Source organism: Hippocampus zosterae, chromosome 4, assembly GCF_025434085.1.
Source record: "Hippocampus zosterae strain Florida chromosome 4, ASM2543408v3, whole genome shotgun sequence".
In the NCBI taxonomy this organism is placed as follows: domain Eukaryota; kingdom Metazoa; phylum Chordata; class Actinopteri; order Syngnathiformes; family Syngnathidae; genus Hippocampus; species Hippocampus zosterae.
The window spans coordinates 20,106,027-20,129,393 of NC_067454.1; the positions used below are offsets into that span (position 1 = coordinate 20,106,027).

The window sequence follows — 23,367 nt, forward strand, 5'->3', positions numbered from 1 at the left end:
CTGTGGTGGTCGGAGCACTCGGGGCAGTGACCCCCAAACTAGATGAGTGGTTGCAACAGATCCCGGGAACAACATCGGACATCTCAGTCCAGAAATGTGCAGTGCTGGGAACAGCAAGGATACTGCGCAGAACCCTCAAGCTTCCTGGCCTCTGGTAGAGGACCCAAGCTGAATGAGGGACGGACACCACCCGAGGGGTGAGATGAGGATTTTTATATATACATATATATATATATATATATATATATATATATATATATATATATATATATATATATATATATATATATATATATATATATACAGTATATATATATATATTGTATATATACGGACAGTAAACATTCATTTTTACGTGTGTACTTTTGCTGAAGTTCATGAGTTGAACCGGCACATACACCAGTCACCAGTATTGACTACATTACATCTAGCAACGTGTAATGTAAATACTGTATATGGACTAGGCAGATGAACCGAACCATTTTTTCAACCGTTTCGACCAGTCGTCTGTCCCTTCCCCCAACCACCAGCTGCACCCACTCTCACTGAGGACTTCTTCTCCTCCCCATCCTCTTTCGACCAGCTCTCAACAACCCAGTCTGTCACCTGATTCCTGCCTGTCCGTCACAACAGAGCAGGTGAGGAACCAACTGAGGAAGATGAATGTGAGGAAGGCAACAGGTCCAGACAAGATCAGTTCCCGGCGCCTCAGGACCTGCTCTGACCAGCTGTGTGACATTGTCCAGCACATGTTCAACCTGAGCCTGAAGCTGGGCAGAGCTCCACAGTTGTGGAAAACTTTGTGACTGGTCCCAGTGCCCAAGACGCCCCATCCTAAGGAGCTGAACAGCTACAGACCGGCGGCGCTGACGTCTCACCTGATGAAGACGCTGGAGAGACTCGTCCTCGCCCACCTTTGACCGCTGGTGAGCTTGCCACTGGACCGGCTGCAGTTTGCCTATCAGTCTGGCATCGGCGTGGAAGACGCCATTATCTACCTCCTCCACTCAGTGCTGTCACACTTGGAGAAGGCTGGGAGCACTGTGAGAATCATGTTCTTTGATTTCTCCCGTGCCTGGTCTACGAACACGGAAACACTGATTAGGAAAGGACAGAGCCGACTCTTCCTTCTCAGGAAACTGAGGTCTTTTGGGGTTCAGGGGTCACTCCTTAAGACTTTCTATAACTCGGTGGTGGCCTTGGCCATCCATTATGGCATTGTCTGCTGGTCAGGCAGCATCTCGGCCCTGGACAGAAAGAGACTAGAGCGACTGGTCAGGAAGGCCAGTTCTGTCCTGGGCTGCTCCCTCGACACTCTGGAGGAGGTGGGCAACAGGAGGATGCTAACTAAGCTAAAAGCTATGATGGACAGTCCCTCCGACCCCCTCCAGCCCGCCCTGACAGAACTAGGTTGCTCCTTCAGCCAGAGACTGTTACACCCGCGCTGCAAGAAGGAGAGATATCGCCGCTCGTTCCTACCGACTGCTGTCAGGCTGCTGAATAAAAAAAACCATAAATAAATAATAATAATAATAATTAAATGATATGAAAATCAATTGTAAATAGCACTGCGACATATCCATTTTGTATTTATATTGCACTTAATTTAGCGGTGTTTGCTTTTTTTCTTCGTTCTTCTTTCTACCGACAATCTTGCTGGTGTAGACTGTAAATTTCCCCAGTGTGGGACAAATAGCGGATATCTTATCTTATCTTATAAACGCAAGAGAATTACGTCACTCATGACGACATTTCGGGAGGTCACTGAAGTGTAAACAGGAAGTACTGTAATTCGAACGAACTCAAGTGCAAAGAAAAAACGGTAAAGTAAATGATTTTTGTCTGTGTGTGTGAAAATGTTTGAAATAGTGGCGTTGCCTCGTAATGAATTACGGATTTGTTCAAAACACAGCAAATCGATTTCATCTAACGTTAGCTTCCGGTTATCTTGGCTACAATAAGATTTCCAGTATTTCTCTAATTACCTTCCTTAGCTGTTAGGTTCATATCTTAAACATTGGTCCATCTTATTAAAATCAAATGCACATACTGTAGACTCATATCCGTGGTAATGTACATGCTTCTTTTGCTTTGTAGCCGTCTGCTATAAAGTGTGAAATATGTGCAACGAGAAACTGATGTCTCACTCGTATTTTCCCCATCTACTGTATGATATTTCTGAACACTCATAGAACAATTTTGGGATCCTAGCAGTCCATCAACAATAGTTCGTCAAAACGTTGACGTTTTGGTGCTACTATTAAGTTCCTGGAGGCTACGACTACATCTGGTGCGTGGCACTAGTTGGCTCTGGGGTGGTTACTAATCCAGCAGAGTAATTAACTAGGTACTGTACAAGTACTGTAGTGGAAAGAAACTTACTAGTAACACTCGGTTTTTCTTCTAGTACAGTATCCCATTTGAGGACTAAGAGCACACTGCCAGAATATATGGAAAGTCGCTTGAGCATTTATTTGATATCCATCTTAGGATGTATGTACTTTTATGCTTTTTGTCCTTACTAATACAACAACTCAGCACATTCGGAGAATGATTGTGTTCTAATAGTATATCGGGGTTTTTTGCACTGCTGGTTTCCACTGCTGTTGGGCATCTGTACATTAGTCGGACAGCTTTGGCATCCAAGTAGGGCATCTACATGCTTCAAGCAACTGTCGAGTACAACTAGTCCACATCAAGTCAATTTTGTCTGCCGCTAATTCACAACACAAAGTTATCTCAAGGCAATTTAGACATTGAGTAGGTTAAGAAACACCTGAGCAACTAACAGGAAAGAGGAGTTTTGTGGAAAGAATAAGAGGCACAATATCAGCCATATCAACAAGAATAGTGAAGTGCTAGATGTTAACTTCCAGAATGTTATAATGTCACCAGTAGTATCATTAACATGCATTTGCTCACTCGTGAACAATTTTGCCTGACTAGTGACATGTGCTTTTCCAACTCGTAAGTTAAAGTTGTTCTTCTAATAAGGATGAAGAGTGGACTAGTACTTGGCTTTACCTGGACATCAAGGATATCGAATAAATGTGTACAGTACAATGCATAAAGCGTACCAAAGACACACATGCACACACACATACACACTCTAAAAAAAGAGTCACTTGTTTATATGCTTATGTGTTTATGTTAATGTGCTCCTTGTGATATTGTACAGTAGGACGATCTCTCCAAATGGTGTCCCTGATTTGCACTATACAAGACCACCGAGATGACGTCAACTGGTGTGCATTCTCCGCACAACTGTTAGCCACATGTTCGGGCGACAAGACCGTGCGAGTGTACAACACCCAGGACTTCTCCGAACTGGCCTTCTCACCGCTGGAAGGACACGGTTACAGCGTCCACTGCTGTTGCTTCAGCCCCTGCGGACAGTTCCTTGCCTCTTGTTCCACAGATGCCACCACGCTGGTGTGGTCCATGGTCACCGGGGAGATCGAGGCAGTCCTGCAGCATCCCGGTCGCAGCCCTGTTAGGATCTGTGTGCTTTCTCCGGACTCCACCCATCTGGTCTCTGGTGCATCTGATGGGTCATTGGCTCTCTGGGATTTCCCATCCAAGCAGCTCCGCAGGTTTGTGAGTACTTACTGTGAAACCCCATTGGTCACAGAGGATGCATTTCAAACCCACCTGCGATATGTGAAAATCCGCGACATAGTAAAAGCAAATAAAAACACGTTTTTTTTTTTATTCCTGCAAACTTTGAAAGGGAATTGAAGTCAAACGTTTTCTTTGCAATAAATTCTATGTTCCCTCGTTAGTCTGAATAGTGAATGCGATATTCTGATTAAGTGTTTGCGGAATCAGAATTAAGAAGAAAAAAGAAGAGGAAGCCAGACATTTATATCGATCTCATGGCGATGCGGTGCCATTTGTCGTCACCTGTTTTCTGGGCTCGATCTCGTGGCATTTTTAATGCAAGCCCGAGGGCACTTTGATGTTGTTATTACAAAGATTTTTGCCTTGAGTTCAAGAAATTAGAGGCGATCATCTCACAACACTTTGAGGATAAAAAAAAGGCTTGCATAGTCTTCCAAAGATGCACATTTTCAAGCTATTTGTCACCCACAGTTGAAGTTTACAGTAAAACTGACACATAAGACAAAAAGTGATTAAACATTGTATGATATTAGTATTACGTTGTATAGAATACCGTTTTTTGTTTATCACGGATTTTCACCTATGGTGGCTTTGGTGTCCCACGTGATACTCATGGATTTATGATGAATACGTGGAAGGGATTTAAAAGTGTCAACTGTTTGTGAAGGACCAGCTGCGTGAGTGACACAACATTGGTGGCGTGCTCGTTCAGCCCGTGCAGCCAGTTGTTTGTCACGGGCTCCACCTACGGCGACCTCCGTGTGTGGGATCTGGATTTGAACCAGCTCCATGCAGAGAAGAATGCTCATGACCTCGGCGTCACCTGCTGCGCCTTTGCTCCCAACATCCTCAGCGGTCAGAGATAAATCATTTAAAATGTTTGTTTTATATATGTACCTTGTCATCAGCAGGCTGAAACGACAGATAGGAGAAGTCCAAAGTCCAAAGTCAGTTGGGTGTGCCACAACACAGTCAATGACCCTCCAATTCTGGTTGTTTGTTTGGCAGACAGTCAAGTTGTGCAGTTTCATTTGGCGTCGTGCGGTCAGGACAGTCACGTGAAGATCTGGGCCATGAACAAGCTGAGTTCCGGAGGTAAACCACAGCAGAAGAATTCACAAAACACATAGGTCTCGACTGTCTTACTTACCAATCAGCACTTTTCTGTCATTTTTAGCCTATAGGATGCAGCTTCTGCACACGTTGACTGGCCAGTCGGCTCCTGTCCTCACGTGTGCATACTCCACAGATGGACAACTGCTTGTCTCAGGGTAAGGAGGAAGGAGAGGAGGTGATTTATTAGATTTTAATTGATTTTACAGTTTCTGGACCCTTTGAACTATCTAATGAACGTATTGACCGTATAAATCTCCCTTTGAGAAGTCTCAATGACAATGGAATTTATTATCTCAGGGTAGTTAAATTATTTACACATGATGACGTCAGAGAAAGCTGACGAGAATGACTCTGCAGAACATGACCACCGGAGGGAGACATGCACAGTCTATTTAATCTGAAAGTCACTAAACGTTTTTTTTTTGTCCTACAGCTCTGTGGACAAAACAGTGACCGTCTATGATGCAGTGAGTTCCATATTCAAGTTGATTATTATGAGGTGCCATATAGGATAAAAATAATATTCATCTCTTATACTCAGCAAAAAAAAACCTCTCAAACCTCGAACACACGTCATGCCCACCCAGAAAAACACAACCCAAAAGGTCACATTCCAGAAAAGGTGAACATTCACAAAAAAACACACAGCACAAAAAAAACTCACACACATAAGGAACACCTCTCAACACAACCTGAATCTTATCTCAAACTCACAAAAACAACCTCTCAAACCTTCCCAAAACCTCTCATGCCACACCAAAAAAACTGTTACAATGACCAAAAAAAATCTCACACACCACCCAAAAAGCTGCTACTCTCACCTAAAAACTCAGAGATGCCAACATCTCTAGTGTCGCCAAAAGTAAGAGCTCAGACCAGCCCCCAAAAAACTCAAAATGTCCCAAAAATCCCCTCATGCACAATTCCCTTACTGACCTAATCCTTTTTATTAAAAACAAATAAACCCTACACAAAGATCCAAAAGGAATGTACTTTCACTTTCATTCTAATTGGGCCTGCCACGCAATAAATCTCACCCTCTCCCAGTTGCCGCTGTTGAGGTTCAGATGGCTCCCAGATTAACTGCCATATGGGTGAGAAGTTTTTTTCGGCGTGTATGAAAGGAAAATGTAAATTTTTGCATATTCCGAACCTCATACATCATGGTGTTTCTCATTGTATTTATTAATTCACATCTTTCTTTTTAACTTTGTAGAAAAATGCTGTGTTGCTTTACACATTGAATCAGCATGAGAGGTAGGTCCATCGAGAAGCAAAGCTTATACAGTGGATTTGAGAACACATCATTGTGAAACTTGCATCCCAACTACCGGTATATTATTTGTCTTATTTTGAAGCAGTCATAAGTGAACTGTACTTAATATATACTTGAAGCACACTCTATTTGAACATTTATTTTCGAAAATTACTACAGAAACCGAGATGTTGTAAAATGTCTATTATATTCACCAGTCTAAGATAAGATAAAACATCTTATAGACTGGTGAATTCACCATATTCACAATATTCACCAGTCTAGTGTATACATAAATAATACGGTACCCATTTCACAGTGTTTATGAATGCACAGCAAATTCAAATTGACATTGCTACCTACATTGGTAAAATATTCAGTCCTAACATTTTCATCATTATAGTCAACACGTGAAGACAGCCAAAGAGTATTGAATTTGGCTGTTGCTTTGTGGCAAACAGAAGCAATATTCCAATGGCAACCATCCTCTGCCACAGGTATGTGACAGCGTGTTCCTTCTCTCCAACTTCACCACTAATTGCCACGGGATCCATGGATAAGAGGGTGAACATCTGGAGAGTGGAAGATGGACGCAGTGGGCATGGTTTGAGCAACACAAACTCCTCCTGATCATGAATGTTCCCTTTTTCATTGTTTGCCTTTTCTTTGTCTTTTGCATACCTGCTTTGCTGCATCACAGCTGGGAAGCCAATGCCTGGTAAGGTTTATATTAACATTTGTTCCATGAAATTGTATCCATTTATTTCCAACAGTCTATTCTCTTCGTTTTAAGCATTTTTACACTTTTAGCAAACTGAGGGATGGGTCCTTGTTCATTTTGTATTTTCACCACTCTTACTCAGTCTTATGTACTCAGTCTTAATGTGCTCCCTCTTCCAGAAGACTCCACTGTGACGGCATGTCAAGGTAAGATGTTAATTTTGTTAAACCAATGGTGACGACATAGATAGATAGTTTGCCGTGCAATTGACTAGCGACCAGTTCGGGGTGTAGTCTCCCTTCCACCTGAAGTCAGCTGCCACCCTGTTCAGGATAAACTGTGTTGAAAATGGATGGATGAATAAGTATTTCCGTATTAATATAATATCGATGTGTGTGTGTATATATACAGTGCTGTGAAAAAGTATTTGCCTCCTTCCTGATTTCTGTGTTCTTTGCATATTTATCACACACCAAGTTTTCTTTTCATCAACCAATTTTAATATCAAACAGACACAACCCAAGGAGAGACAAAATACTGTTTATTAATGCCAATTTAATTTATTAAGGAAACAACAACAAAAAACTACACCCTTTGCACCACATTTGTTGAATAAAAGCAATCATATAAATAGATTCTGTTAGACAAAGCGAAGTCTAAGAGCACGATCTAAGAGCGATTGAGTTTTGAGGGCACAAACTGATGGTCAGACGTTCTCCTTTAGGATTTTCTGGTAGACAGCAGAATGCATTGTCCCATCAATCACAAAAGTTGTCTTGGTCCTGAGGAAGCATAGCAGCCCCAGACCATCCCACTGCCATCATCATTTGCCATTCATCAGCAAAATGGCCGTCCATCAGTGACAGACTTCCTTAAACTGTTCTAATAGTCTCACACAGTTGTCCACAAAGAGGTGAACCTCGCCCCATCTTTGCTTGTGAATGACTGAGCAATTCAGGGAAGCTCCTTTTTACAATCAAGGCATCCACCTGTTCCCAGTTAGCCAGCTTACTCGTGGGATGTTTCATACAGGTGTTTGATGAGCATTCCTCAATGTTCATTTTTATACAATACAACATATGTCTACAATACATCTTTATTTATATACCGCTTTCACAACAGCTGCAGCTGTATCAAAGAGCTTTACAGAACAGTTACCATAACATAACAGAACACATAACATAAAACATGGACAATCATACAGTCGTAACGATTATTTCTGCATAGGCCTTGTTGTTTGAAGCAGTTACAGATGCAAGAGGAGAGAATCAAAGTCTCCTTTCACCAGTCTCCTTGTCCCAGCTTTTTTGGAATGTGTTGCAGCAATAATATTCAGTTTGAACATTAAATTTCGTGTCTTTGTAGTGTATTCTATTAAATAAAGATTGAACATGATTTCATCATATTGCCGTTTTATGTATGTTTAACACATTGCCCCATCTCCATTGAAATTGGGTTTTTATACAAGTTCTTAACAGCCAGAACAGGCATTAATAAAAAAAAAAAGTGGTGTTTTGATCCGTATTTCTGTGTTTTAATAAGGTTGAACGTGTTTGCAAAGTGTAAAACTGCACTTAAAAAAAGGGCCAATCTTTCTACCTGGAAAAATCTCTTGTATGATAAGGGTGGGATCACTGATTTAATAAATGATCATTTGTAAAGACTATTTTCTGCTGCAGCGTGACTGCGCCCCGGTTTACAAAGCAAAGTCCATAAAGCCACCTGCTCTCGACTTTTCCCCAATGTTTTTGTTGCTACACAGATGTATGGAGTAGTGCCTGTCAGCTTTTTATCTATCTGCATGTGTGCTCTCTCCACCTTTATACTTTTATCCTTTGTCAATGAGAATATCAATGAAAGCTCTCTGGATGAATCCATAACGTGCCCCAGCTACTTAAGCTGCACCTCTTGAAATCAATCGCCAGCAGGGCTCCAAGATAACATTTAACCTTTTTCAATAAAAGAAGGGGGGGTGGGGAAACTCAACTGTCACTCTGCTTTGTCCTCTCAGCATCGACATCAACAGGTCGGTCCAGGCTGCTGGTCAGTGATTGGTCAGAAGAGGATGTGGCCGTGTGGCTGTTGGAGGAAGGTCTGGAGGGATTGGTGGACACATTCAGGACCAACAACATTGACGGGATTGAGCTGCTTGCACTTACCAAAGATACAATGCTGTCAGAACTGCACATAGGTAGGAACCACTCGCTGATTACCTAAGTTTATGACTCTCAAAAACTCTGGGATATTGGGTTTTGTTGATATTTCAGGTTGGATTTTAAATGATTTATAATTCTGTAAAAAATTCTGTCGACAATGTAGGATCTTAAATTCAAAAGCGGGTCAAGTTACATCCAGATGCTGAGGATTTTTGGATCCCAAAACAAAGTGTCTCTGTTTCATACACAAATCTTTCAATTTGTACAAGTTTAACTAAGAAATCATTCACTTTTGTTTTGACCAAAATAAACAGTAGTGATGTGAAATGTAGACAGTAGTACAGTAATATAAAATCTGTAAATACAACATCATTGGCAGAATGCCGATCTTGTCCAATCTGGATCGATACATCAAAAACGCATGCATGTGAGCGAATGTAGCCAAAGCAATGAAAACATGACCTGCAGGTTAAAAGGGGGGCTTACCCTGAGTTCAGTGCGTGTCTGGGTTACGACGTGTCTGAGTAGGTCCACAGCGAGTTGAAAACAAGATAAAAGGAAGGTTAATGTGGGTTTTGCTCAGTGCCTTGATGAAAAAGCTTTAAAGCTTTGTGACTGCAGCACTTTTAACTAATCTGGACCAATTTACCGCTTTATATAACTCACTCGCAAAAATGACTCTTTCCCGGGTGTCCTCCTCGTTAGTCCCTCTTGATCTGGTACCGTGGTTTTCAGAAATAATGCCACTTATCAGATTTTCAACTTCATTGACAATGATTGTTTGTTGTCCTGCCACACCATTGTTGTCATCCCAAAGTTCCTGGCGGTCTCTTGTTGTTTTTACATCACCTACAAGATGCTTTTCTGGACACTGCTCTCTGTTCTCACAATCTGAGGAGTGTGCAGCGAACTCTGAGAAAAGAATGTCTTTGAGCTAGTGCAATACATGTGGGAGCCAAATCAATAAGTGTCTTCCTATGTGGAGAGCATTTATTCAATAGCCTTACTATACATCTTAAGATCCATCTCATAGTTGCACTTGTAAGCCTCTTCAGTGCACGAGTAGAACAGCTAGGCTGACCTACAAAATGGTGTCTTGCTAGTAATGTTTTTCTACTCCTGCCTTTCACTTATAACATTTCTGCACACTAATATGACAACGGTGGCCCCGTGGTCCAGTGGTTCCTTGAGCGTACCTCCATCTAGTGGAGGCATTGTAGATTGCATCTTATAATTCGGTGCACCCAATGTGTGAATAAAATTACAAAATAGGCCATTCCTACCGACTGGTGTCGGGCTGCTAAATAAACACACGTGAAAACCTGCACTCACCCCATCCATACATTGTAAGTAGCACAGCCACCTAATGCAGCAGACATGCTGTTGCATATATGCTTATATTTTATATTGCATTCTGTACAGAGTACAGTTCTTTTTTCTGAAACATTTATTTTGTGCATGCAATACTTTTTTTAAAATCAAGTCTGGTTTGATCATTCTTGTTTAGTCTGTTTCACTCAACTCAACTGTATTTATAGAGCACTTTCAGACAGCCATCGCTGGATACAAAGTTCTGTACATGAAGCAACTAACATATACAACAGTAAAGCAACAAAATCTGTAACAAAGACGGTAGAAAGCACCGAACAGCAAAACCAAGAACAAATCTGAGTCATGCTGAGTCAAAAGGCAAAGAATACATGTGAGTTTTGAGGCGGTTTTAAAACTCTTATCGTTATGTTATTGTTAATACTGTTACTCTTAAAATGCTTCCCCTGTTGGCTGAGCATTAAGCACACGTGCAAACGTGGCCGCCTGGTATTTAACTGTGACTCGGACAAACAGTCATCAGTCGTGCCGCCTTGCGTGTTGATACTCACCCACGCTCATGTTGGCTCCGCAAGACTGACAAGTGCTGAACAGGCGGGGTGGTAATAAATATTCCAAATCTTGATTCTGAAATCAATGTTCTTGCATGCTGTCACTCTACCTTGTTCCGCTTCACGTTCCTATTTAATGAGAGAACACAATGGCAGCGTGTGTGTGCGTATGTGTGCAGAATCAGTGGGGCAGCGCAGCAAAGTCCTGAGGAAGGTGGAAGAGTTGAAGAATGCCTTGGTGTGTTCGGGTGTTCCTGATGAGTTCCTGTGTCCAATCACCAGGGAGTTGATGAGAGAACCAGTCCTCGCTGCTGGTGAGCCACGGGTCTACCGCACTCGGTGGAACATTTCCAGTAAATTGTTGGAAAGTGGCCATGGGAATTTAAGGTGGGGAATATGGGTTTTAATGACATTGAGGTTGAATCCTGCAATTTCGCCTGAAAGCCAATTATCCCAAATTTCAAATGATCTTAGTAGTGAATAAAGATTTGGGAAAGACTAATCCAGAGTACTTTGCATCTGCCCATAGATGGCTACTCGTATGAGAGGGAGGCCATCACGATGTGGATCAACACCAGGAACCGCTCCAGCCCCATGACCAACCTGCCCTTACTGACAACTCTGCTCACCCCGAATCACACGCTGAAGATGGCCATCGCTAGGTGGAGGACAAACCACTAAGAAAGTCTCGGCCACCACTGCCACTCCATCGTTTCAGGTGTGCGAGTAGAAGGACCCAAAATATTTCACATTCCTCACGGACAACTTCATTTCATTCGTGTCGAGTTGTTCTGTGTGGGCATATTTAAATACGCTATTGTAGTTTGTTCATTTGAGTGCAGTCATAATCATGCAGAACAAACTGAACATTAACACGATGACATTTGACATTATTTATCATCACATTCTCCTCGCATTGTATTTCAAAGTGTGAATAGCTAGCTGTATACTTGGTCTTAACGAAAAGTGGGTTTACTAGCCAACATCGTACTAACAAGTACACCTATTGTACCCTTTAACCCTTTCAGGGACAGCGGTGTGGATATCTTACCATGTTGTCAGGTTACAGGGTACATGAAAGAGTTAAATTGGTTTATTGGTCAGTTGGTTTAACGTTACCCATCCCTGGTCTGGATTACTACTCATGTCTGTTTATTCCTTTAAACTGCATTCCATACAATAGTTGTTTCTTTCGAAAGGCGTTCACATAATCCTGGCACTTGTTTATACCCTTACATGCAAACAAATAGGTACAGAAATGGTCCCTTTGCCTGTTCGGACCATTTGTGTACCCTTTGTAACCATAAATGGTATTTGTACCTAGGGGTTCTATTGCGAACAAATCCTACAGGGTACATCACTAAACTTGCAGCTTGGCGGACAAAAAAATGACTCCTACATTATCCTTTTTGTATGAGCGTGAACTGAGAATAAAATAATCACTAACTTTAGCTTTTTAAATCAGGTCATTTTGATTACCCTATTTAGCTCCATGAAAACCACAAGTTATGAGCAGCAGTTTATTTCAGTTTGTTGCAGTGCACTTCTACACCAGTGCAAATTAAAACCACAATAATAAACATCTTGTTGATTGTGCTTTATATTTTATTAGCCATGTAGCCATTATTTGTTCTCCTTACACATTGCATGAGGATGATTTCCTGATCCAGCATACATAGTTGGACATTCTTTCATTTTCTCTTAATCCAAAAAGACCCAGGAAACATACACCGTGCTGTGAAAGAAGCATAAATAATTAACTACAGTCATCTTTGTTAATTTATTGTACCACATTATTTGTGGCCACATTCTGTATTTGTAGCATGAAAAGTGGATATGACAACTATGGACATAATTGTAATAAGACTGTTCTGTATTTTTAATTCTTGACTGCTTGTGTTCAGGAAAACCAATAAACACTTCATAAATTGTCTGCTATGCAAAAATAAATGCCATATACAGTAAATATTGAAGCAACCAACATTGAACAGGAGGTTCTACCATTGTCATGTCTTATCTATGAAAAAAATCAAATGTAGCTCAAAGGCTGTAATGTTGAAAGAGAGCCATTTACAGGTAAATATATAATCTGCAAATATAGTGTATATCATACAAATATAAATGTTTTTTAAAAGACACAATCAAAATGGTCTTATTCTGTAACTAGCGTATTTTGTATTATGAGTCATGCACAAAACTTTCTCAGACTTGAATGTTTGATATAGGACAATTCATCATGACATCATACAATCTTCCGGGTGGCGAAAGATGAAGCTTTCTCTTGAGAAACGTAGGTACACTGCAGCCTTGAGATATTACCAATTCATTCCTTGACCACATTTTTATCTAAAATCATCTTATCCCATTTATATGAATGAAAATGCCATTGATGCGTTCAAGCCATCCCTCCCTCAAAAGATCAATTTTTGTAATGTTTTGTGTGTGTTTTACAGGAGGGAAAAGTAAGCACGCCATATAGCCAATGTTCTGAATAATTGTTCATAATTTTATCTGCCAAACTACTTCGGGTTATGAAGTTGAGTCAGTGCCTCCATTCAGCACTCACATCTTAAGCCTGCGCTCACAAGTCAAAGTAGGAAGATCAGTGAGACATCTCATACCTTGAAAAACTCTTAAATTGAGTCACTAGTATCTCATGGATCCACTGTGAATGACTTCAAGGAATTAATGATTTTCTTCTTGTAGGGTGGTACGGGAAGTTTTACTGCAGATAAACTGCGTGGATGAAAATATGTTGTGCGTCCTGGTCCCCCAAAATGTTCACAAATGCTCACATACTACCAGGATTCATAAATGATCCTAGCCGTCTACTGTGTGATTTTTTTTGACAAGTGATGCTGTTTGACTTACAATCTATTAAGCTATAGTAGATAGCCTATGTCTCAGTTATCTAAGTAAAGAGGCTACAATCGCTTGACCTTGATTTTTCTATTGCTCAGTTTGGCATGGACAAACGACAGAGGAATGGATGTTGCGCTGCAACGCAACCAAATATTTTACAGACCGTCTTCCAAAAACCCAATGATGGAGACGTGGTCCTCAGTCTGTCCCATTCATCCATCCATCCATCTTCTACCGCTTATTCGGGGCCGGGTTGCGGGGGCAACAGCTTTAGTAGGGAAGCCCAGACTTCCCTCTCCCTAGCTACTTCTTCCAGACTGAATCAGATGAGCCAGATACTGAATCAGATGAGCCAGATACCTCATCTGTCAGTCCCTTTGAAACACAATTCACGACATCCTGGATTGCAATTTTCTTTCAAATTTGGGGGAAAAAAACAAAAAAAAACTATAGCTGCCAGTGCAACCCAAAACTCTGTGAATTTTTGTCATTGATTCAGTCCATGTCACTGGTAGTCATTCTGCCACCCGGAAGTATCTTAGTGCCTATTGTATGCAAATATTCCAAATTGGTCTATAAGGACTACCATTCAGATAATGTACTAGTTATCTAAAAACCCTACTTAAGGTATGTGTGGTTTCCTCAAACACACTATCGCGCTAGCTGTAAACATGTAAGCAGAAGCAGACCACTGGTTGGTTCTAGATTGCAAATCTGACGCTGCAGCAGAAGTCAAACACAGGCTTGCGTCGTAGCTGCCACGTTTGGGACTTTTTGTATTCTCTTTTCGGCTTAGACAAATTATTTAGACATTCGACTCAATAAAGGAGCGTTTGGGCTTCATGGGCGCCATATGCAGCGATGGGTTGTCTCTGGTCAGACTCGCCTGCCTGTGCCTCCCATCGGGAAAATTTAGATGGGACGACATGGTGGCTCTTGCCTCTCGCTGGTGGAGCCGCTCTGCGAAGTCCCGACTCTGCTGGTTGCTGGTGTGACTTCCAGAGAGTGGCTCCTGGAAGGAAGAGCGCTTGTACTCATTGTTCAAGCCCTGGAACTCCATGACTGACATGTTGAAACTTTCCACACCCCCTCCTGCTTGCCCCTGTCGCCCAAAACCTGGGGTCTGCTGGCTCTGGACTCGCACTGCCTTATCCATGACCCCCATGAAGGGCCGCGGCTTCATCTCACCTTTGGACTTGAAGCTGCCGCTGCTTTTGAGGGGACATGGGGGGTCTAGCACCTGCTGCTTGCCGTTGTCTGACTGGTTCCCACTGGAGGCCTGACTGGAGCTAGAACCCCTGGAGCCTGCTGTTCCTGCTCCACCAGCCTCCCTCCTGACTTCCACAACCGAGCCCAGAGCGAGTGCCAGGCCGTCCAGAGCCACAGAGTGTGCCGAGAGTCTGTCGGAACCCCTGGAGAAGCCGGACGAGCGGGGCTGGTAGATTTGAAAGAGAGCTGGTGGGGAAGAGCCGCTCGGGGACATGGGGTGGTAGTGTTCGGTGGGGCTGAGCCCTGAATGTTCCGAGTCGAGGGCCAACACAGGTGCAGGCCTCAGGGAGGTGGAGATGTGTCTCCCTGGCAGAGGACTGGAGGGTCCGCAGAGAGATAGAGGCCTGCCACCCACTCTGGGCCCTGATTGCAGGGAGTGGCAGTGGTGATGATTCCTGCTGCTCTGGTTTTGACATTGCTTGTGGGCAGTGAGAAGCGGGTCAGGCAGGTCCATCAAGAGCGGATTCTGGATATACTCCTCTTGAGGAAAACACACTGTCTGATCAGCTAACGCAAAGGCCACACCTCCTGGGAGAGTCCTGTTTGGAGCATACGGATTCAGAGGCCAAAATTCGGAGCCTTTTCCACATTGCAGGCTCAACTCTTCCCCGTCTTCCTCTTCATCTTCGCGCAGTACATCAGACTGCTCTTCTGGAATCGGCCTCTCTAGACTTCCCTGTGAACACACGTCTGCCTCGCCCTCGGGGGTGTGATGGTGGTGGCTCTGTGGGTCCCTGTTGTAACCCTGTGACGTATTACTGCTGCTGGATACCCTTTGATGGTGCGTGTACTCCTCCTGCACTCGTACCAGCAGACGACGGATCTCCCGATTGGAGGGACAGAGTCGTGCTGCTTCATGGAGGTCTGCCAGAGCCTCAGCAAATTGCCTGGAGAGGACATTTGAATTACGTATGTAGTGAAACTCCGCTGTACATTGGTTCACCCATTCACAAGTGCAGAGTTTTCAGCAGGGTTCACAGTATACAGGCAATCGGAATTGAGAGTTCCGTGCTATCGGTGTCGTACACAACCTTCTGCTACAACGGGCAACACTGATGTCAGCTTGCATAGCTGTAACAGGAGGAATAAAAAGGCCAAGGAAGTCCCCAACTTATACTGTAGTCGTCAACAGTTCAGTCATTGTTCCCACAGAGCAGAGCGAATATGTGAGTGTGTGATTGTGTTCGATGCTCTGTACAGAATGTTTCTGCTCTGTTTGTGTTAAAGCAGCAGTTGTTGGTTTTTAACTAGCACACTTATGTGGTGTTTTGAACTTTTATGGAACAAAATGATATAATTTTTTATGTTTAAATACAATGTCATTTTTACACTAAACTAATTTGTGTTTTAATAAGGTGAAATGTGTGAACAGTATATGGAAGGGGTAAAATTTATTACAGTGGACCCCACATATTTGTGGTTCGGCACCCATGGATTCACCTATTTGCAGGTTATTTGTTTTATATATTCTTTTAGGGGATTAATTTTAGGGGGTGAAAAAAAGTCCCCAGTGCATTTCAATTGCTTTCACTTACACTTCCATGCTGATTTTTTTTTCGCTATTTGCAGGCCGGCCAAGTCCCTTTCCCACTCTAAGAAAATTGTTTTAAATGATCTCTCTATATTGCAGATTTTCACCTACTGTGGGTGGGCCTGAACCATATCCCAAGTGATCAACAAGGATGTGCTCACATTACAGTGCATATTCTCATTAATTCACCAATAGTATGGATGTACCTGCTACTCCTCTTGGCACGTGCTCTGGCATAGTAGGCCTCATAGGATCTGGGCTTCAGGTCCAGAGCTTTTGTTGCAAAGTCCTCAGCGATCCCAAAGTCCTGAGTTTTCACAGCCCCCAAAAAATCAAAAAATCACTTCAGCACAGTTTGCGACTTTTGCCATTCAGCTCATTGTCAGAGAATGGCAAATAAGCCAAAAAAAGGTACATTGACAGTTGGACATTTGAGAAAAACATAGAGATGGCCAAATTAATTGAAAAGTTTGCAGTGCATTTTATGTTCAATCTGAAATTTCACTAAAGGCCCGAATTTTTGTTAGTTGTGTTTCTTAGATACCGTTTACCTCACCAGACCCTCTGCAAATTTTTCCTCCATCTAATAAATCTGTTTACATCATTCAGCCTTACATTGGTTTTCCTTCGGCAGCGGGATAGGTTGAGATAGAGAGACACGCGCAGGTCCTTGAGCCCTTTTAGCTCTTCTCCTTGGCCCTCCCGAGGCAGTTTTCTCAGAGCGTACTGGTAACGCTGGCCGGCCTCTTTCATACGCCCCTTCTGCTTTCCACATCAAAGCAAGAGAAAGAAATGGATGGAAAACAGAATGGCATTTTGGTACCCATCAGAACATCCTACTTGAAAAACATGATCGGAACCCTAAAAGCGCTCTGGTTTTTTTTCGGAGGGGGGAGGTTCTTTCAATTTGCAAATGAATCCAGCTGAACCTGTGGGTGTTGAGGATAAGTCAAATGGATTTTCAAATAGTTGTCTGGAGAAGATTGCAAGACATCCGTCTATTAGCCAGTCCATCAATAATGTCTGAATTTCCATCACGTCTACTTTTTAATCAGCTTACTTCTTGAAATATGAATTACGGCTGGCGTGCCATCTCCATTTTAAGCAATATTCTCTGTTAAATTAGGCCTCTTTGGTACATAAGTTGATAAGTGACTTGAGCTAGGCCATTTTGCCGCATTTTTTTCCTGGCACTGCATCTTCCTATCTATCTGCACTCTTGCACACTTACCAGTTGAAACCAATTAAGACCACCCCAGTCACACATGGTCTAGGCAGAGCTTCCCTCCTGCGGGCGGGGGCGGCCAAGAGAGTATAAGAGTAGAAACCATTTTGGACAGATGAGCCCTTTTTCTGCATCTGACAGAAAAGGGCTCCACGACCGTGCCTCAAATTTTTTCGCGTGTAGTTTACAAATATCTGAATAGCGAAAAATCAATGTTGATTCAGCACAGACAGTAGACTCATGGCCAAACCTCCTTTTGTGGAGGTAGCCGTTTCATTCGAGTACCTTGTAAAGCAAGTTTCCTTCCTCCATGAGCTTCTGCAGCAAGATGAGAAGGATGTCTGGTTTGGTGGAAGCCATGGCCCATGTGGCGTGACCTGATAAAAGGTCACAAATAATTCTCTTGGGTCTCACCTTGTCTCCGTGACTTGCACCAATGTCCCTACCTGATCGATCATGCGGTGCCGTTCTGTAGCCTTGTGATTTGGATGAAAGATGGAGGAGGAGAAAGGCAAAAAGTGAGATCGTCAAACGCATGTTAAACTGACTGTTGCAATTTGCTGATTGTTGTTTCCAGAGCAGCCACTTGAGCTACAGCTCAGCTTTTTTACGTATTTTTACAATCTGGTGCTTATGGAGTCAAAGCTCCACAAATGGAGGATTCAATGCAAGGCTGGCATATGTACCGGTCTTGAAGCTTTTTTTGAGTAGCGAAGCCACCAGGGCCGGATTCTGGCAGCCAGGAGTCCGCTCTGCAGCCCTGCTTGCGCTGCTGTCCGTCCTCTCTAGCACTGCACCGTGATCTAGCAGAAAGTGTACCTAACCATGAAGAGGAACATACTCATGCAAGTTATTCTCTGATCAATTTAACCAAAGCTTTCCTCTTTTATCCTCAGCAGTAATTGAAAATTCAATTACAGTGAACCTCTGCCATATTGCGGTTTATCTTTCGCACCCCCCGTGAGGAGGAAAATTTTATTATAGACATACATTGTGGGGCTCGACAGATTAATCTGCTGGACGATTAAATCAGCCAATATCAGATCTTTTTAAATAGGCAAAACATTGTCTCCCGGCCCCACATTAACACATTAAAGGATACACCAATCCAAGGACTTTTTTTTTTTGGTCATACCAACATTCATTTCCACATGACATGGAACCAAATACAATCCCTGAGGTGCCAGGTTAGTCCAGCTCATCCCAAGACTTGTGAACAAAACATAAAATAAAATAAATGCGATCGAGATAAGGGTAATGCTTAAGAATAGAAATGCAAAGAGGCTTGAATTTCACATATGCACTTGAGATAAGAGTAGTGTTCAAGAATAAAGTGGTCAACGCGCAGGAATGAATGGGGGTCATAAGGCTACGATGATAGTTTGGAGTTTTTTAGTAGTTGAGTTTTGTAGTTAAATTAAACGTAAGTTTTGAAATATTTTTTTTAAAAATTCAATCTCAATCAAAATAATCCAGATTATTTTTTCCATTGTTGCTCAGCCCTAGACTGTATATTCTGTTAATCAGTATGTTTATCTATGAAACCATTTTAGTTACAAAGTACAATATCTTTGGATTCTCACTGTGTGTTCATCCATCACTTGAGTATTAACATTCAAAATTGATTGTATACAATTTTACTTTGAAAGCAAACATATCCCAGGGTATTTAAGGTGCAATAAAATAAATGCAGCACGACACCCACTGTATCGGCATCTCCGTTTAGGGCGGCGAGGTCGAGAGGAGTGCGTCCCTGTCTGTCTGCTTGGTTCAGGTCCCCCCCAGCATCCAGCAGATGTTGCAGCACACCTCGGTGGCCCCTCATGCAGGCCCAGGCTGTTGCAGTCAGACCTTCCTGATCCGCGGCAGACACAGAGGCACCTAATTACATGAGACAGACAGACAACTTTTAAAATAGAGAATGGACGGGTCACAGAAAAGCGTAGACGTCACTTTTCATGGAAAGGGTCAAACCCGTTTTGAATTTTCCATTCAGCTCCTTTGAGAAGTTGCGCAAAAAGTACTGATGAAGATGGAAGAGTTGGAACCCCTAAATGTTGTAGTGCACTTGAGGATGCTGTTTCGCAGTTGAACTATCGCGGCCCGCTCGATCGCAGCTTAATTGTACCTTGCCATCTAGTGGAAGAGCATTTAATTGTTGTGCATGTCACTCAACAACACCAGCGCAGACAGATGAACACAGATAGATAATTTGTTGACATAAGTAATCATTTTCTGATGAATAAAGATGCTTACCCTTGGACAGCAACATCTCTACAGTGCTGCCGTGGCCCTCGGACGCAGCCAACATGAGCGGCGTACGACCCTGCTTGTCACACACGCTCATGTCCGCGTCGTGCTTCAGCAGCAACTCCGCCACCTGAAATAAGGGCATTAGATTTGCTTTAATCTAATCCAGAAGACCCGGATACACCTAAAGATGATTTCATATCCTGTGGAGAAGAAGCAACCGTGATGCAAAAGCATCCGCCCTGAGCTTCTCTTTTATATATTTATAAGTCACACCCCATTAACTTCACTGTGCCCTATCTCGGAGGTGTCGTTTGCGTAACGGGTGACACCACATTGTCGTAATGGTTTCCCTGAGAAGACAGGACTGTTAAAACCTGTCATAATGTTAGACTGTGGCACCGAGTGTCAGAACCTGTTTGTTCTTGATACCCCCCAGAAGACAATTGCCTACAGTGTCCATAGGGAATAACTGTCTCACTTCAACATAGTTCCTTGGCAACAAGATGGCGGCACCGCACTACGTTTGTCTAAATGAAGCTCCTCAACCCACTCCAACATGGGTCATTGGCAGCGATGCACTACTTTTGTCGAAATGAAGCTAAGTCACTTCAACATAGTTCTTTGGTAACAAGATGGTGGCAGTGCATTACCTTTGTTTAAATGACGTTCCTCAGCTCACTTCACCGTAGTGCCTTGACAACAAGATAGCGAAAATGCACTCCTTTGTCTTATGAAACTCTTCAACTCTCTTCAACAGAGTTCCTTGGCACCATAATGATTCCAAATAAATATTTTCACTGAACTGTCCCACTAACCACAATCCATACTCAACAGTCCAATCAGTTATTAGTCAGTATTAAGCAAGTCGCATATGATTGGTGTTGCGCCAAAACCCGATAGGTACAATTTTGGTCAAATACATGTTTTTTTCCACATATTTATCCTATTGGTGAGTCCACCTGGCTCCGTTATTTTGACAAATTTTTGAACAATCTAAAGTGCCCCTCCGTGAGCCGTCACCTTACCGTGGTGGAGGGGTTTGCGTGTCCCAATGATCCTAGGAGCTAAGTTGTCTGGGGCTTTATGCCCCTGGCAGGGTCACCCATGGCAAACAGGTTCTAGGTGAGGGGCCAGACAAAGCATGGCTCATAGACCCTTATGATGACTACAATATATGGACCAAGGTTTCCCTTGCCCGGACGCGGGTCACCGGGGCCCCACTCTGGAGCCAGGCCTGGAGGTGGGGCTCGTTGGCAAGCGCCTGGTGGCCGGGCCTACACCCATGGGGCCCGGCCGGGCACAGCCCGAAGAGGCAACGTGGGTCCCACTTCCCATGGGCTCACCACCCATGAGAGGGGCCAAAGGGGTCGGGTGCTATGTGAGCTGGGCGGCAGCCAAAGACGGGGACCCTGGCGGTCCGATCCTCGGCTGCAGAAGCTAGCTCTTGGGACATGGAATGTCACCTCTCTGGCAGGGAAGGAGCCCGAGCTGGTGTGTGAGGCAGAGAATTTCCGACTGGATATAGTCGGACTTGCCTCCACACACAGCTTGGGTTCTGGTACCAGTTCTCTCGAGAGGGGTTGGACTCTCTTCCACTCTGGAGTTGCTCACGGTGAGAGGCGCAGAGCAGGTGTGGGCATACTCATTGCCCCCCGGCTCAGTGCCTGTACATTGGGGTTCACACCGGTAGACGAGAGGGTTGCCTCCCTCCGCCTTCGGGTGGGTGGACGGGTCCTGACTGTTGTTTGTGCATATGCACCAAACAGCAGCTCAGCATACCCACCCTTTTTGGAGTCCTTGGAGGGTGTGCTGGAGAGTACTCCTGCTGGGGACTCCCTTGTTCTGCTGGGGGACTTCAATGCTCATGTGGGCAATGACAGTGAGACTTGGAGGGGCGTGATTGGGAGGAACGGCCCCCCCGATCAGAACTCGAGTGGTGTTTTGTTATTGAACTTCTGTGCTCGCCACGGATTGTCCATAACGAACACCTTGTTCAAACATAAGGGTGTCCATATGTGCACTTGGCACCAGGACACCCTAGGCCGCAGTTCGATGATCGACTTTGTAGTTGTATCATCGGATTTGCGGCCGCATGTTCTGGACACTCGGGTGAAGAGAGGGGCGGAGCTGTCAACTGATCACCACCTGGTGGTGAGTAGGCTCCGATGGTGGGGGAAGATGCCAGTCCGTCCTGGCAGACCCAAACGTATCGTGAGGGTTTGTTGGGAGCGGCTGGCGGAATCCCCTGTCAGAAGGAGTTTCAACTCCCACCTTCGACAGAGCTTTTCCCATGTTCCGGGGGAGGCGGGGGACATTGAGCCCGAGTGGACCATGTTCCGTGCCTCTATTGTTGAGGCGGCCAATCTGAGTTGTGGCCGTAAGGTGGTTGGTGCCTGTCGTGGCGGCAACCCCCGTACTCGCTGGTGGACACCAGCAGTAAGGGATGCCGTCAAGCTGAAGAAGGAGTCCTATCGAGCCTTTATGGCCTGTGGGACCCCAGAGGCAGCTGACGGGTATCGACTGGCCAAGCGGACCGCGGCTTCGGTGGTCGCCGAGGCAAAAACCCGAGCGTGGGAAGAGTTCGGTGAGGCCATGGAAGCCGACTTCCGGACGGCTTCGAGGAAATTCTGGTCCACCATCCGACGTCTCAGGAGGGGGAAGCAGTGCACCACTAACACTGTGTACAGTGGGGATGGGGCGCTGCTGACTTCGACTCGGGACGTTGTGAACTGGTGGGCAGAGTACTTCGAAGACCTCCTCAACTCCACCAACACGCCTTCCTTGGAGGAAGCAGAGCCCGGGGACTCTGAGGTGGGCTCTCCTATCTCTGTGGTTGAAGTCACCGATGTGGTTAAAAAGCTCCTCGGTGGCAAGGCCCCAGGGGTGGATGAGATCCGCCCGGAGTTCCTCAAGGCTCTGGATGTTGTGGGGCTGTCCTGGTTGACACGCCTCTGCAACATCGCGTGGTCAACAGGGAGAGTGCCTCTGGATTGGCAGACCGGGGTGGTAGTCCCTCTTTTTAAAAAGGGGGACCGGAGAGTGTGTTCCAACTACAGAGGGATCACACTCCTCAGCCTCCCTGGTAAGGTCTATTCAGGAGTGCTGGAGAGGAGGGTCCGTCAGGAAGTCGAGCCTCAGATTGATGAGGAGCAGTGTGGTTTCCGTCCCGGCCGTGGAACAGTGGACCAGCTCTACACCCTTAGCAGGGTCCTTGAGGGTATGTGGGAATTCGCCCAACCAGTCTACATGTGTTTTGTGGACTTGGAGAAGGCGTTTGACCGTGTCCCTCGGGGAGTTCTGTGGGGGTGCTTCGTGGGTATGGGGTACCGAACCCCCTGATACGGGCTGTTCGGTCACTATACCACCGATGTCAGAGTTTGGTTCGCATTGCCGGCAGTAAGTCAGAATCGTTTCCAGTGGGGGTAGGACTCCGCCAAGGCTGCCCTTTGTCGCCGATTCTGTTCATAACTTTTATGGA

The 23,367-nt window shown here is 44.3% G+C and overlaps 3 protein-coding genes across 6 annotated transcripts in view; 1 reads left to right on the forward strand and 2 right to left on the reverse strand.

Annotated features, from left to right (window-relative positions):
• Positions 1-23,367, reverse strand: part of LOC127599366 (zinc finger protein 614-like) — a 150,148-nt gene that overhangs the window by 3,867 nt on the left and 122,914 nt on the right. The gene's annotated exons all lie outside the window — the stretch shown is intronic.
• wdsub1 (WD repeat, sterile alpha motif and U-box domain containing 1) lies at positions 1,670-12,682 on the forward strand. Of its 3 annotated transcripts, none has more exons than XR_007962085.1 (13): positions 1,670-1,822; positions 3,179-3,593; positions 4,289-4,476; positions 4,630-4,716; positions 4,799-4,892; positions 5,171-5,204; positions 5,954-5,994; positions 6,490-6,596; positions 6,693-6,710; positions 6,893-6,919; positions 8,725-8,904; positions 10,906-11,063; positions 11,279-11,431. XR_007962085.1 is itself a non-coding variant. In XM_052063191.1 (13 exons), the coding sequence occupies exons 2-13, from the start codon at positions 3,196-3,198 to the stop codon at positions 11,428-11,430; spliced, it is 1,461 nt and encodes a 486-aa protein (XP_051919151.1). In that variant the 5' UTR covers positions 1,671-1,822; positions 3,179-3,195; the 3' UTR covers positions 11,431-12,682. The 3 variants fall into 3 exon arrangements, 2 of the variants coding, with proteins under 2 accessions (XP_051919151.1, XP_051919152.1); XM_052063191.1 differs by having other exon boundaries at positions 1,671-1,822; positions 10,929-11,063; positions 11,279-12,682; XM_052063192.1 differs by having other exon boundaries at positions 1,716-1,822; positions 3,182-3,593; positions 10,929-11,063; positions 11,279-12,682.
• tanc1a (tetratricopeptide repeat, ankyrin repeat and coiled-coil containing 1a) overlaps positions 13,304-23,367 on the reverse strand; it is a 57,930-nt gene continuing 47,866 nt past the window's right edge. For both annotated transcript variants that reach the window (XM_052062992.1, XM_052062993.1), the window contains 8 exons: positions 19,893-20,016; positions 19,342-19,517; positions 18,323-18,455; positions 18,083-18,112; positions 17,922-18,013; positions 17,027-17,173; positions 16,618-16,718; positions 13,304-15,767 (listed from right to left, as the gene is read on the reverse strand). In XM_052062992.1, the coding sequence (XP_051918952.1) occupies positions 14,417-15,767; positions 16,618-16,718; positions 17,027-17,173; positions 17,922-18,013; positions 18,083-18,112; positions 18,323-18,455; positions 19,342-19,517; positions 19,893-20,016 (2,154 nt within the window). In that variant the 3' untranslated portion in view covers positions 13,304-14,416. The remainder of the gene's footprint in view (positions 15,768-16,617; positions 16,719-17,026; positions 17,174-17,921; positions 18,014-18,082; positions 18,113-18,322; positions 18,456-19,341; positions 19,518-19,892; positions 20,017-23,367) is intronic.